Raw genomic sequence first — 14983 nt, 5'->3', positions numbered from 1 at the left:
TCCCAAACTTCACTTTGGGCAGAAACGAGGCTCAAGGCCAATCTTCTGTGCTTGTTTATTTGCGAATCTAGTTAATTTAAGAAATAATATATTTAATCAACTTTGACTCGTGTCCTTATTTTCTTAAATGCTAATTAACAGTCGAAAACTGTGAATTACTTCTGTATCAGAGCCCACATTCGGCTGAGTTGCTAATCTACAACTTGTGGTGCTTTTCCCTCCACACGACAATCTTTTGAGGAAACATTATGTAAGCTCTCAGTCATGAAAGGCCTTCTTTTTTAAAAGTAATGCATTTGGTTTGGGTGAGAATCTGCTCGACTGCACAACACCGAGCCACTAAATGTATTCTCTTGCCATTGAGTTTTCTCATCCATGTATAAGTTCATCGGACTTTGACAAACACGCAGAGCATCGTCTGTTGCGGCTGAGCTTTTGTTAGCCTGCGCCGTTAACGTTCACTTGAAAAAGAAGAAATAATAGCAAGACTGAAATAGACATCTAAGTGAGTTCATTCATTGTACGCCCTGAAGAGCAACAAGCCACCAAGAAGTGCGCATCGACTTCTGCGGACTTACATAAGCGCGTTTATATAAACGGCAACAATAACCGGTGTGGATTGACAGCTTTTAGATTGCTACTACCACTTAACTTCAACAAACACTTGAAAACATGCAACATGTGTAGTTTTCACATTAAGAAAAATATAGCTTGACAATGTAAAACTTTCACCTATTTCACCCTCAAATATGACTCGACTCCACCTTGGGGGCCTCTGGGTTTTCACAACCCTTCTTATAATCTGACCTAATACAATCATGTCTCGTTTTAAGGTTTATATAGCCTAAATAGGTAATTCTCAATAGTGAACTAAAGGTTATTTGGGCAAGACATGATTTCTGTTATAAGTCAATATCAACCACACATGTAAATTAAAGCACAGATTCTTAAATAACACACTGAACTACTAGATACTGTTTTGTGTCTAAGCAATGTCCAAGTCAGTATTGTATATATTTTATGTAGATCTGACTTTATTACAAAGTAGAAAATAGAGGAATATCTAAAATTAATATCTAAAATTTTGTTGTGCAACTGTAAAACACTTTATAATTGAAATACAAAAAGCTTCAGTGACAAGACATTCACAGTTCCCACTAGAATGATTTACACTCTTTGTAAAGACCTAAACCTTGAAATACATGTACGTTAATGAGGTACAAAAATAATTTACAACAAAATTAAGAAAATTCTTACCCCAGAGTTAGTTTTAAAATTGAGGGGGGAAATACCCTATTAAGAAATAATTTGCACCCTTAATTTAAATAGAAATAAAATGTTTTTAAAATTTCTAGAAATGTTAACTAGTAATCATCTTCCTTTCTTATTTATACTTAGCTGCTGTGATGAGAACCAGTTTCTTAGGCACTCTTCAAAAGGAGAAAGATAGGTGAATTCAAGTCCAGTGCAGGTGTTTTTATCTTAAAAACCAGAAAACAGCTGGTCATCCCGTTTCTACAGACAGCACGATAAACAACTCTTATGAAACAGCCAAAACTGTGACAAACATCTAGAGTCAAAGATTTAAGAAACATTTTAACACTTTCGTACAGGTCTTTTGCAGAGGTGCCAACAGCTGTGGGGTGTTGAACGAATTACCAAATAAAGTCTTTATATTTACTGAAGGAGTAGAGTTTCAGTTATACAAGGATAACTTTTACTAGGTAAAAATATCCTTTCTTTACATGGATTACAATGCAGCTACTCATCTTCTTTATAGTATCAGGTGTGATGAATAAGATAAGTTCATTCTTATGGATGAACCGTTTTTTTTTTTTCTTTGATCTGATAGAAATCCTTTAAACTTTATTTTATCAATTTGGGCATCAAACAACTGTTCTCAAATATGTAGTGGTTTGAAAGTTCTAAGCTCAAAATTGTAATTACATTTCAGTATTTGGGGGGAAAAGTGGGATTATAAAATGAATGAGTACTACAAAAGGTAAGTTTTAAGTTGTAATCTACATATTTGTATTGGCAAACAAGACACTTTTATTTTAAATGTCACTTTAATCTTTTGCAGAAACAGAATTTTTGCAAAAGAAAAACTGAATTCCCTGCAAGAAAAGCAGAAATGATGACGGTTACTGTCAGCTTTACTGAACAATAAAGCCTTTATTTTTTTGTCTTTCCATAGTTCAAGTTTGTCAGTGCCACCCAATGATAAGGTGGCAAACAGAGTGAAGGAGTAAGAGGTAGAGCAAGTGTTCCATTCTTACTGTGATCAGTGTAAAAAAAAAAAAAGAGAAAAAGATTTTTATACATAAAGGGATTGGCCATTTAAAGGCCAACTGGAAAGGGATAGGAGGGGGAGTTAAAGAACAGCAGCTTCCAGAGTGTTGCTAGTTTTCCCTTATACTTAAAACAGACAGATGAAGCACAGACCGCTGTTGTCCTTTCACTGGTTTCTGAAGATTCTGAGAAGCAAACCTGCCTTTGCATAGTATGTATGGTCTGACAGAAATAGCTAATACCTTCCAAACAAGGTAATCTCTGTATACTGTAGAAGAAAACACAGAAAACCTGAGCAGTGGAGTTTGACAGCACATCAGTCCTAAAAGATATATATTTAGCTGGCCATATGAGTACGGTCTGTGTGTATCCATCACACTGCATTCAAACTAATACCAACGATTACCATTCAGCTACACTGTGACAGGTTTGGACAGTGTCATGTTACATTAAAAAAAAGGAAATAATATTTACATCTTCAGCATATAAATTACTTCCCTAACACACCGTCTCTGTAAGGCATAATAAGCTCTTTGAAACAATTAAAACACAAAAACACATAAATGCCTCTTCCAAAAAGACTATGGATTTCAAAATATGGGCACGGGCAGAGAAAACTTTTGAAATATTGATGAAATAAAATCCAAACCAGAACAAGTAAAAACAAAATAAAAACAAAAGAAAAACTAATAATGCAGTTTTTTCATTAGAACAACTTGCGAAATGGCACATAGAAAGAGATAAAGCTTTAAGCTTGATTATGAAAACCCTGAATACTTCCAGGTAGTAACAATCACAACACTGGAGCTGACTCTTTGATACTCGAGAAAGACGAAGAATACAGAGTGGTCACAGCCTCTGATAGAAGTTGATATGGGATGCTTTACATTCACACCATCGGGTGCTCCAGGAATGACTCGGCCTGCCCAGAAGGTGACCCTCTGACATTTTTACTCAGTTTTTACTGAATAGCCCCAGAGCCTCCCACTGGCTGCAGCCCTTGCTCTGACCAATCACATCATGGCAGAAGTGGATCAGACATGGTAGGGTCGAGTCCCGTAGTATTCACACTTGTCAATCACAAAGAGTATTAAAAAAAAATAAAATCTGTATTATGAGGAAGAAAAACAAATACGCAAATACAGCTTTCAGCACACAGCAACATACACGTTAACTGTTGGTTTTGCATATGAAATTCATCAACAACATTTCACAAACATATAATGGGCTGGCTCTGTCATTCTGAAAAGAGAGATGGAGGGTGGGGGGCAAATAAAAAACAGGATTAAAACAGCTAATTTGATTAAGTTCATATTTTGTCAGGCGGGAGAGCTGCCCACACAGGAAGCCTAGAGGAGTGAATGGAACCTCTCCAGTTGACCGTAAAAGTTCACGTTACCACTGCTCTCCCTGTCCAGAGCTGCTGTCAAGTCTTTGAGTTACCCTCCCATTCTGTGGGTGAACGAGAGTCCATCATTCCAGTGAGGTTTTTTTTCTTTTTTACTTATTTTAAAAAAAAAAAGGAGCAGGTGGGGCCATTGGTTCTTCTGATGACAGGTCCTGCCCAGGTTGACGAGGTGGAGCCTGGAGTGAGCCCATCAATCATCCAGGATGACCTTGACGAAGCTGGCCACATCTGTCTCTTTAGCATCATGGAGGGTGAAAAACGGGTGTTTCTGTAGGAGAATAAAGGGTTAAGAAGTGAGGGAGGATTTAAATGTTTTATTTTGCTGACAGACACTGTGAAATACAAACATCTACTTGGTGGGTTAATGGGAAACGTCTGACCTCTTGTGAGCAAAAACAAGGAAGACTGAAGACCAGATAGTAACTGTGCTGTATTTATAGTGAGCAAAATAAAAATATACCAACCATTAATTCTGTGTAGGCTGGTCTTTCATCTGGCTTCTTGCTTAAGCTGAAAGACATAGGAAAATTATTTTCAAACAATAAAATGTAACAATTTATATGTGTATTATGATTTAAATGAGAAACATCTTAAAAACGAAACTACAAATAAATAAGTGTTGAAACTTGAATTTCTTCAATTTATCACGTAGCAAATACTGACCCCTGCTGGGCTTCTGAGTCTTTACGTTCTCTATTAAACTACAAAAGAGAAGAGTGTGGTCACGACTGCCAGCGTGAAGCTCACCACTGCGAGATGAAGTCTACAAACTCGGGGGAGAAGCGGTCTGCAGGCAGCTGTGGAGACGGCTCATCCACCACCTGCTTGAGCTGCTGGAACGGGGTGCCCCATGAGTCGTAGGGGAATTTTAAAATGGCCAGCTCGATCTGGGAAATGGCAAGAAGAAATCTGCTTTAAGTTTCTGATGAATTTCAGGGCTGTATGACCTGCTTTAAAGTCAAGTTTTTTGTGAATGAGTCAATAATGTTTATTGGAATCTGAGACCAAAACTATTTCAGGTGATTTAAGACTAAATATTTATGGTCAATGTCACTTTATTGGTCTTTTTGTATATTAAGTAAATATGTTTTATGCGTTTTGAAACTGGTTCAGCAAGGTTTTTTGCGAAATATTTACAGAGAATAAGAAATATTAATGCATGTCTTAAAGCAACCCAACATATATGCTTTATATAGCAAATAGGTTAGAAGTCATCAAAAAATGTCAAAGCAGGAGTCATATCAAACTGTAAGCCATATATTAAGGACAGCCAAAAGAAAAAAGAAAAGATGTAATTTATTTTCAAGGGTCATAATAACTCGCCGTTACTGAAGTGTTATGAAACTTTTAAGTATGGAGAGCTTTGTGCAGCATAGTGTCTAGCTAAAGTATTCATACTCTTAAAAAATTGTCAGTATTTTAATGGGGTTTTATGTCACAAGTTGACCCAAAGTAGCAGACAATTGTGACTGAAAGTTAAAGGATACACTTAACATTTCACAAATGAAAATCTGTATGGCCTGTATCGGTATGGAGAGGATGAAAGTAAGAAGCTGCCAAGAAGCCCACGGTAACTGATGGAGCTACAGAGACAGATCTGTTGGAGTAACCAGTTGCTGGGAAAATTTTAGACATGCACTCCACAAATCAGGAATTTGTAGAAGAGTGGCAAGAATAAAACTATCTTTGTAGAAGAGTGGCAAGAATAAGACTATTTTTGAAAGAAAACTATAAGAAGTCCTATTTACTATTTATTTATTTTTTGTTTTTGGGCATGTGCACCGACTGATGGCACCCTTTGAATTTCGTTGTCCTTGTGACAATGACAATAAAGATTTATCTTATCTATCTTATCTCTTACAGTTTGCACATCTAGTCATGACTATATGTGCAAAGCTGGTGAAGATGCGTCCCAAAAGACGCAGTGAAAGTGCAGTGAAAGATAGCTCTACAGTTTATTGACTAAAGGAGGATAAATATTTTATTAAAAAATATACGGATATTTTTCCTTCTAGTTTTCAGATATGTGATGCTCTATATTGGTATATTACCAAAAAAAGGTTTGTGGTTGTAAACTATAAAAAAAAATGTAAAATGGTATGTGCACTTTTTCAAGGCACTATTTATTATAACATACTAAGCAATATATTTTGAGAGCAAGAATATATATATATGTAAAAAACTACATTTGGTTAATATCGTATCACAATGATACCTACTGAATGTAATTAAATGAGGTTTTTCAAAGCTTGAAAACTCACCATGGTGATGCCCAGACTCCAGATGTCTGATTTGACACTGTAGCCCTGCTGGTTGAGGTCAGGGTTGATCCTCTCAGGCTGAAAATATAGCAAAAATATATATTTTTTCCTCATATTTAAGCTACTTTTGTATTTTGATATGAATTGAACACAGTTACAGTTATACATTTAACAATTTAGCATTTAGGAAGTATTGTGACACTAGACCAATAGCTGATGTCCAATTCATTCCTACTCCTCAACCCTCTCCATCTCTTACCGCCATGTAGGGCTTGCAGCCTGCGTCCATTGTTTTGGCCACAGAATCCACCAGGTGGCCACTGATGCCAAAGTCGCACATTTTCACTTGGCCCTGAGCGTTGATCAGGACATTGGAGGGCTTCACATCTGGAAGCAGATGTTGAGAACATAAGAAAGTTCACAATTGAAGGAGCATGTTGGAGCTATAAACTGTTATTGTTGATAGTCAGATCTTCATTTTACTTACCTCTGTGAATCACTGAGAGGTTATGGTGCAGATGCTCTAGTGCCTTGACAATCTGTGGAGTAATTTTATAAAAGAAAATGCTGAGATTTATACTAATTTTGTGAAGCATATTTATTCAGGTGGAATGAGGTTTTGAAAGGACGAACATACTGCTACTGTGATCTTGCCCAAGATGTCTTCGGGAATTGTTTGGCCTTTTTGAAAAACCTTTTTATAGAACTTATCCAAAGACGTGTCCATCAATTCCATGCAGATCCAAACATCTCCCTGAAAAATATTCAAGTTAATAAACTTCCATTACCAAACATCCTTGGAATATTTACTTAATATTTGGTAATAGGTGTTACCTCTCTAAAAAGGGCACCGTAAAAAGTCACAGTATAGAAGCAGTCCACTGTTCTCATGGAAATGTCCAGGTCCATCAGAAGCCTCTTCTGCTCTAGAGTATTAACTGTGGCACGAATCCTCTGAGGACACAAGCAGCACAAACTTACTACAAGATTTCAAAACCAGCATTTGTTGCTCTACATTAGCCCATCCAAGCGTTTACAACCTGAAATCTGATGACTTCCGGTGTTTCAAAAGCAAGTAAATAAAAGGAAAATAAATCGAGCAGCTTTCTTGTCTACCTTGACCGCCATGATCACACCACTGGGAACATGTTTCATCTTGTCCACCACTCCGTAGGCGCCCCTTCCCAGCTCTTCAATCTGCTCCAAGTCATCTGCTTCGATCACAAAGTTCTATATGGAGGAGCCAGCACAATGTTACAATGCCACATGTTCAACACAGAGAGCAAACAAAAGAGAAGGATGTTGGAAAATGCAGCTTTACCTGATCTCCAATTGTGACACAAGCTCTAGAGTCAAGGTCTCGAGGGGGCCTGCCGACAGAAAACGGCAAAATATGAAATAAAGTAGTGGACTACCTGCTGCTTCCGACCATATTAAATTTGAGAACTAAAAAGTGTTTTGCAAAAGTATTAGCCCCCTTTGCACAAAATAAGAAATATTTACAGTTCAACACCTTTTTCTTATCCCTCTGTTCTTTGATAGATAGCCTAAAGTGTGTCCATAAACACAGATTTTGATTCACACCACTCCAATGTGGCTCCTACTGAACAGTCAGAATCCTGGACTTACTAGGACATCCAATAAAATTGCACTTATCACTTTTATTGGACGTGTCTTGGTAAATCTGCAGTTCTGCCGTAATCTCTGCATTTTCAGACAATGGGTCAAACAGAACTGCTGAGCTTTTCTGCAGTTCTGGTGTTGCTGGTGTAAAGAAAAGGGCCTTACGCTGCAGCCTGAGAAGGCAGTGGTGAAAATGCATCTTTGGGCAGCTTCGGCCCCGGATTCTTCTTCCTACCTTAAAAAGACACAAAAAGTAAAGAAAACATTATAATCTCAGTTCTAACATAAATGTTTAATAATTAACCAAGTCAGTAGTAGCATATCCCATAACCTGGCTATTTACAAAGCCTGGCTAGCTAATAAAAAAGCTTCTCAAACCTATTATTTACAAAGCCTTAAACCCCACATCACTCCAAACTGATTTTTTTTCCCCTCAATAGAATGAGTCTTAAATAAAAATGTTGGTAGTGTTGGTATTTGTCTCAAAAGGGTAGTTACAGGTATCAAGGTATATTGACTTTTACAACATTAGGTTAAAAAATGTAAATACTTGCCATCAAACCATTCTGCAATTTAAAGTAATTAAAAGGAGTTGTTGGAGAAAACTGCATGGAGCAAACTGAAATGTGGCATTGTTCCAGTAATAGTGAACTACTACACTTCTCTCTCATTTCGAAGAGACAAAGCACCTCTGGAAATATTTCCAAAGGTGAAAAATACTATTAAGTGAAACCATTTTAATATAACAGTTGCTGCTATGAGCAACATGCATTATCTGTCAAGAAGCTGACTACAGAAACCCTATCTGAGTTGATTGCCCAACAAATTAACTGGCTAATACCAGTCAGTTATGTTCATGTCACTCTCCAAAAAGCAGAACAGGAAAAAGATATTAAATGTTGCACCAACAAGAAAAGAATCAAAAACAAGTGTTTGCTTTTTTGCCATGTGCCAAAATATAAAACAATGAATGTAATAATCCATATTATTACATTGTCTAGCAGTGTTGCATTTTTTCACTTTATGAAAACAATTACAGTTTTACATCAAACTGCAATTGTAGAGCTTAGAACCAAACAATGCCTTGGTCACTTATCCACACTAACTTAACCAGAAACAATGTCACTATATTCTTTTGGAGTTCTTCTAAAGTCACAATTAACTAGCACCAGAAGTTATCTGACATAAACTGTTCATTGAAATTGACGTGCTCTCCTACCTAAAAGGAAAGTGACTGTCAGCTTTTTGGTGAAGTAAAAGACAGGTAGGTGAAAGGGAACCATGCCTTCCTCTCTTACAAGCTTTTTTTTTATTCAAGTAAAAAAAGTCATTCTGCTTTGTTTTTCCTTCATCATCCTCTATTTTATTGTTCTCTTTTCACCTGTTTCACAATAATATACCCTTTTTAATGTTTGTTAAGCACTGTAAGTTAATGTGAGCGGCTTTGAGACTTTCCTGTGCAATGAGTGATAGCAATCCATTCATAAACACCGTTTACCAGAAGCCTGTGGGACTTCCCAAAAGTGAATGCGAGTCTCTGCCAGGATGACACAGCTACTCAGGCTACAGGCAGCTTGTCAGGAAGAATGCCTTAAGTTTCCTTGACACTAATTATCTGTTTAGTGTGCTTGTTGCGATCACAATGGGGAAATCTGAACAGATTGCAACATTTTAAACACAGATAAAAAAAAAAAAAAAATTAAACCAGACTCATTGCAACAAACACTCTTGATAAGAGTGTGCATTTCTTCTCAGTGTGCAAGCATGAAGCTTTACATTTAGAAAGTGCTGTCTAAAGTTAAACTAATGTACAACTGTAATCGTGATTATTGTAGGACTGCATTTCCCATTGACTAAGTGACAGCACATTGCATTGCTTTGGAGGAAGTATGTGTGGGTAAACCCCTGCTTACTACAATAAGCTGGAAGGGAAGTGATTTTTTTCTTTTCACAGATTCTAGATATCTCAGACCACCAATGAAACCTAGACACATCCGTTTTGTTTTTGGAAGCCTAAAATAAGCCCACAGTGTCCGGACAGACTACGGTAAGTTTCATTTGGAAGAGAGAGAGAGTGTTATTTACTCACACATGCTTAGGCAAAAATAGATTTTACATTTCCTCTGTGTGGGATTAAAGCAAGAGCAGTCAAAGGCTCCAGATGACCTGAACAACAGACAGACTTTTGCACATGCAATTCAAAATTAAAATACTATGAAGAAATGGCGAGGATTTTGACAACTTTTTGCCACAAGACTACTAAATGTTTCAATGCATTTACTATAAACTCTAAATACTTGCCTACTGTAAAATATTAATGGCCTAGAAATAGTATCTCTTCTAAGGCAGCAAACTCAGCACCTGGTGTGTCAAGGAAACAGTCAGCCGAAGTTGTGGATATGGATATGACTAACAGTCAATTCAAATGGACATCCGCTCAAAACACAACTATTAGGACCCTTTGGGGCACATTATGTCATTTCACTTGGCTTGCATGCAGTCCTATAGGGGCAAACTGAGGCCAAGCTCACTGCAGCTTTCTGCTGGAAGAACTCAGCTCTCTAAAACCGAGCCAAACAGTTAGAGATGCTGCAATCAAGCATTTTGAGTTCAGATCTGATTCAAATCTCTGGATTTAAAAATATGACAAGTGCTTTTAGTATTGGTGTTGTTGCAGTGAGTATCAGCAGCTTGTAGATGATCGAAAGACAGCAGCTTTTCTGCAACAAGCTCCAACTGTATGCTTGAATTGTAAGCCAGCTGACAAAAGAAATTGGCCATAGCTGTATTGTTTACTGCTATTGTGGTGGGATGAGAATTTGTAGAATTGTTATCTTGGATGTCCAAAATATTTTTCCACAGTTAGTCTGTTACTCATCAATGTTGCATTTACAATTTGAAATTTGACCGAATGCAATTATTGGATCCTGTTCAGCAGCACAGTTGCAGTACTGAGTGTAACTGTTGGAGTAAGATGCCTTTGCTGGTAATGGAAATGTTTTATTTTTAGAGTAGAATTTGTTACTATAAGGGTTTTAGGTGAATGCAGTTGCAAATTTATAGCTAAAATGCAGCAATGTTTTTTAATCATTTTGAAATGGTCAGTTTAATCATAATCACAAATACCAAGAATGCTTTGAATAAATCTGCAGACCACATTGTTCTTTCCTGCTGTTAATTGTATCACAGAGATTTTGTAACACTTTTTTCGGATGAAGGCCAAAAATTAAAACAGCAAAAAATCCATAAAAAAATAACCTTCAGAAATACAGAGCAATGCTACCTAAAGGATTTCTGCAAGTTTCAGTCAATTAAATTAAGATTTCTTTAAGATTGTATGATCATCAAGATCTAAATTTAAGACAGACAATGATTATAAAAAATATAATTTAAAGTTAATTAACCTAATAATTTATTGTACTCATAGTTAATATGTAATGTTAGAGGGCATGATAAGAGACAGTTTCAGGGTCTGAACTCATTCTAGGGTTTGCAGAGAAGGGTGAATTTCCAGTGGGCAAGAGGCAGGGTGTGCCCTGGAGAGGTCACCAATCACAGGGCAACGCTCATACACACAACAAACAACCAATCACACACCAACCCGAACCCGACGGCAATTTGATGGGACCACAAAATCCCATATGAATGTCCTTGGACTGTGGGAGGAAGCCTAAGACCTAGAACAACCCATGCATGTATGAAGAGAACATGCAAACTCCACGCAAAAAGGCCCTGACAGATTCATCATGCAGCCCAAACAAATATTAATACTTTTGACACTTTTCTTTCCTCGCCATTGCAAGTTATCCCCTCTACAATCCTAGAACTTTAGCTTTTCAGCACTGGTGCAGACATTTATGTCAGTTAGTCCATCTGGCTGGTCAAATTAAAAATACGCAAAGTATGAAATATATATAGATTTATTATTCGCTGAAAATTCCAAGATGTTATTTCTTGTAAGCCTCATGACTAATGCTTGCATGTGTAAAAACTCACAAATACAGTAGGTTTCACAGTCATTGACAGGAGACAGTCATCGACACCCTCCTCAAGGAGGATAAGCCACAAGTAGTCATTGATGAAGAAGCTCTTTTTTTATAGACTTGTGTGTTAAAACATATTCTTAAAAACCACATTCATTGTGCAGGAAAATGTGTGATACAAAAGGTGCACCACCAACAGGGATAAAAACAGACTTCAGATAATTATTTAGTAAAATTCATTCAGACGTTTTAGGGAGGAGAGGACTGAGACCGGAGCCAGCGCTTTAAGAGATGCTATTAATAGACAAATCCTTCACATGGCTACAAATGTAGCATCAGTTGTGTCAAGCTAGTCCTGAACCACAGATGTCAGAAGCCTCTAATCTGGGCTAAAGAGACAAACAACTGGACTGTTGTAAAGCCCTCTTTTCTGCATAAAGTACAATTTGAATTTCATTTGGAAATATGGAAGAATTGTGGAAAGGCACAGAATTCACATTGCTTAAAGTCCAGTGTAAAGTTTAAACAGTACTCCACAATTTTTAGGGTGCTATGACTGGTGTTGGTCCACTGATTATGTCCATGCCACGCTGCACTGATGCAGTAATTCATGAAAAAGGAGCTCTGAAGTAGGATACGGTTGTTCAATGATTTTAGGGTTGCAGATGCAAGTAGATGGCACTAAAAGTACAACATGAAATTTTAACCACCATGTGGCACTGAAAGTTTCTTATGCAGCTCTACTTTTGGTATTACAACAGACACAAGGAAGGCTTTGCTTTTCAAGATCTTTTTTGTCTTCACTACAAGTCCTCTCACCCAGCAGCTAATGCAAAGGAAGTAAACAATTAGCTAGATGTTGCTGAATTGGTCTGGTTTGTCTGCTTGACTTGTTACCAGTTTATCACCTGTATTGGAAAGCAGGCATTGCAACAATCTATTTTTGGCAGGGCAGCAAAAACAAAAAAAAACAACAAACAAAAAAAACCCCAAAACAACAGTTCACCTCCCTTTTTTCAGGCATCGGCCCAGAAAACACTAAGAAGCTCTCTGAACTTCATATAGAATTTCATATTTAAATGCAACAACTGCCACTTGTCCAATTCCTCCTCTCCTGAAGGTTTCAGAATTATCTTACCATAGTTACTGTATCAGTGATGTAATTCATTAGCCTTTTTTAATACATGTACAATACTTAAGAGGTTTGCTTATGAATGTTGCATTAAAGTTGTGAAATTACCTTTTCATTTAGTTAAATTAAAAAGTCATTGAGATACTCATGGGACACTTATGAGCAGTATTTCATCTGCTCATAAAAAAAGAATGAATGCTGTGTGCATTGTGTGTTCAGACTGCAGATTGTAATTTACTGTATACCTGACAGGTATGTAATGCAAAAGACATTGAGCGCACTGGTAAGAGTGACACATGAATAACTACAACTACTGTTGTGCTTATCAAGTTTTTTCTTTCCTTAAAGTGATATATATTTGCTATATTGTTCACCATAACCTGAGCCTAAATACCATTCCCATCGGGTCTCATGCTAATACTGAACAGGAACAGACCCATCTCTACTCACCAGATACAATGGTCGCATGACATCAGCAACAGCTGTGGTAAGTTGATCAAGCAACTCAACACATGACAGCAAATAATCATTTTCCAAAAAAAGGGATCTGAGTAACAGTAGTTCCTTGCAGGATGTGGGGTGGGGATGTATAAAAAAAAAAAAAACACAAAAAAAAACAGCTGACTTATAATTTTTTGAAATTCTCAGTAAACATAGGGAGTTGCATCGAAAAAAGCATGCATTCTTCTGAATTTACTAAATGCTCAGTGGAAAATACCCGAAATACATACGTAATGTGAGCAAGAATTTCTGGATTGTACATGGGATCAAAGTGTCAATAGCTGTGAGGCGAGTCACCATCAGGAAGCACCAGCCTTAGAGCAGGTCCATATACAGACAGTGATGACTCATGCGCAGATAATCTTCCACACCACCCTATCAGGACTGTTTGGGAGAACCCAATCTCTAAGCATGCCTCAGCACTAACAGATCTCAAGGCTCTCTAAAAGGAAAAAAAAAAAAAAAGTCTGAATGAAACTAAACATTCTTAAACACGCAGAAAATGCACAGTAAAAGACAGCAGCATAACCTGTGTGACGATCAGAGTGCTTGCAGCCAGTCAACTATCAACAAGTAGGGAAACAGCGTTTGGTATTGTTGCTGCAAGTCTAAACCTGCCACCACAGGCCGGGGAGCTTTGACTGCCTGAGCGGCGCCCGGCGCGTGCAGCCCACCATGGTAACGCTGCTATGATTGTGTAACAGCACGAGCGCTGAACTTGAAATGTAAATTGACATCATTACAATCACGCTATGTGTGACGCAGAGGAAGAGCCTTGATTCTTTTTCCAAGGAGTGGTTTCTTTCTTTTTGGTTTGTTTGCTTTTTTTCCTCATTGATTCCAGATTACCGTGAAAGTAAAAAAATAAAAATACAAAGTAAATAAAGTTGCTCCTTCATAAACACGAGGCTAAAATATATGTACGCCGAACACAATATGTGCAAAAAAAAAAAAGCACAAAAACACCTGTGGTCCTATTAGGCATCAAAGAGAGAGCGTAGTGATTTCCAGCTACATTTCCTTCACATTTAAAGTTGAACAAAAAACACTCCATGATATTTAGCTAACTTCAACAGAGCAGCTTTAGCCACACAAATAATAAAACTATCCATTAACAAGTGAGGGACAGCAAAAAATTGGTAACATTTAGCTGCAGGGTGTCTGAAGACTTTGTGTACTGATTAAAAAAAAGAAAGCAGGAAAGACATGTTGGCTAGCTAGCCTTCCACCTGGCAAGGTTACATTACACAAAGCTAGCTAAAGTTCTTCCTCCCCTTCCAGCAAGGCGGTGGAGAAAAATATGCGCAGCTGCTTGCAAAACAATATAAAAAAGATCCTTACCTGCTTTAGATAGAGACATTTCCCCTTTGCTTTGATGAGGGGGAAGGGAAGCACAAAGACTTTTGCCTTTTTTTTCTACTCCCTCCCTCCCTGCATCTACTCTTGTACCCGCTCAGGAACGCTGCTTCGCGGGTGCAAAGATCTAGCAGCGATTAAAAAAAAGTAGGCAATCTGCCTTAGTGCAAGTCTAGTGCGCCAATAACCTGCTCAAAGAACGACTAGCAGCAAGGTGCACAACTTTAAACTTTGAAAAAGCTGAGCAGTTCGACTTAGTTTGCTAACAAAACCTTCGCCGGGGTGGCCAAAGTCTGACAGCTGAGGGTTCCAGCGACGTGATGACGTCTTTCCTGTCAGGTGCTACGCCTCATGGGAGGTGCAGTTTCCGTGCTGTAAAATAACTAACCTCAAGTTTTGAAACTGGAGGGTGAATATGAAACTTGGA

The 14983-nt window shown here is 37.7% G+C and overlaps 1 protein-coding gene across 1 annotated transcript; it reads right to left on the bottom strand.

Moving 5' to 3' along the window:
• Window positions 1-2138: 2138 nt before the first annotated feature.
• Window positions 2139-14868, bottom strand: LOC102219049 (dual specificity mitogen-activated protein kinase kinase 6-like). Its single transcript, XM_005801525.2, has 12 exons — window positions 14542-14868; window positions 7750-7819; window positions 7283-7331; window positions 7078-7191; window positions 6796-6915; window positions 6599-6715; window positions 6449-6500; window positions 6221-6348; window positions 5962-6039; window positions 4448-4587; window positions 4165-4210; window positions 2139-3968 (listed from the first exon to the last, which is right to left on the bottom strand). Exons 1-12 carry the CDS (start codon window positions 14558-14560, stop codon window positions 3891-3893), a joined length of 1011 nt encoding a protein of 336 aa, XP_005801582.1. The 5' UTR covers window positions 14561-14868; the 3' UTR covers window positions 2139-3890.
• Window positions 14869-14983: the final 115 nt, after the last annotated feature.

Source organism: Xiphophorus maculatus, chromosome 16 (assembly GCF_002775205.1).
Source record: "Xiphophorus maculatus strain JP 163 A chromosome 16, X_maculatus-5.0-male, whole genome shotgun sequence".
In the NCBI taxonomy this organism is placed as follows: domain Eukaryota; kingdom Metazoa; phylum Chordata; class Actinopteri; order Cyprinodontiformes; family Poeciliidae; genus Xiphophorus; species Xiphophorus maculatus.
Note: the sequence above shows the minus strand (reverse complement) of the source record. Positions and strands in the feature narration are given on the sequence as shown.

Bases quoted from the DNA above. Each gene is read 5' to 3' on its own strand.
- LOC102219049 (XM_005801525.2), bottom strand. The intron at 7,192-7,282 runs GTAAAGCTGCAT...TCCTCCATATAG, and splicing joins GTGTCACAATTGGAGATCAG to AACTTTGTGATCGAAGCAGA. The intron at 3,969-4,164 runs GTTGGTATATTT...ATTCTCCTACAG, and splicing joins CAGCCTACACAGAATTAATG to AAACACCCGTTTTTCACCCT.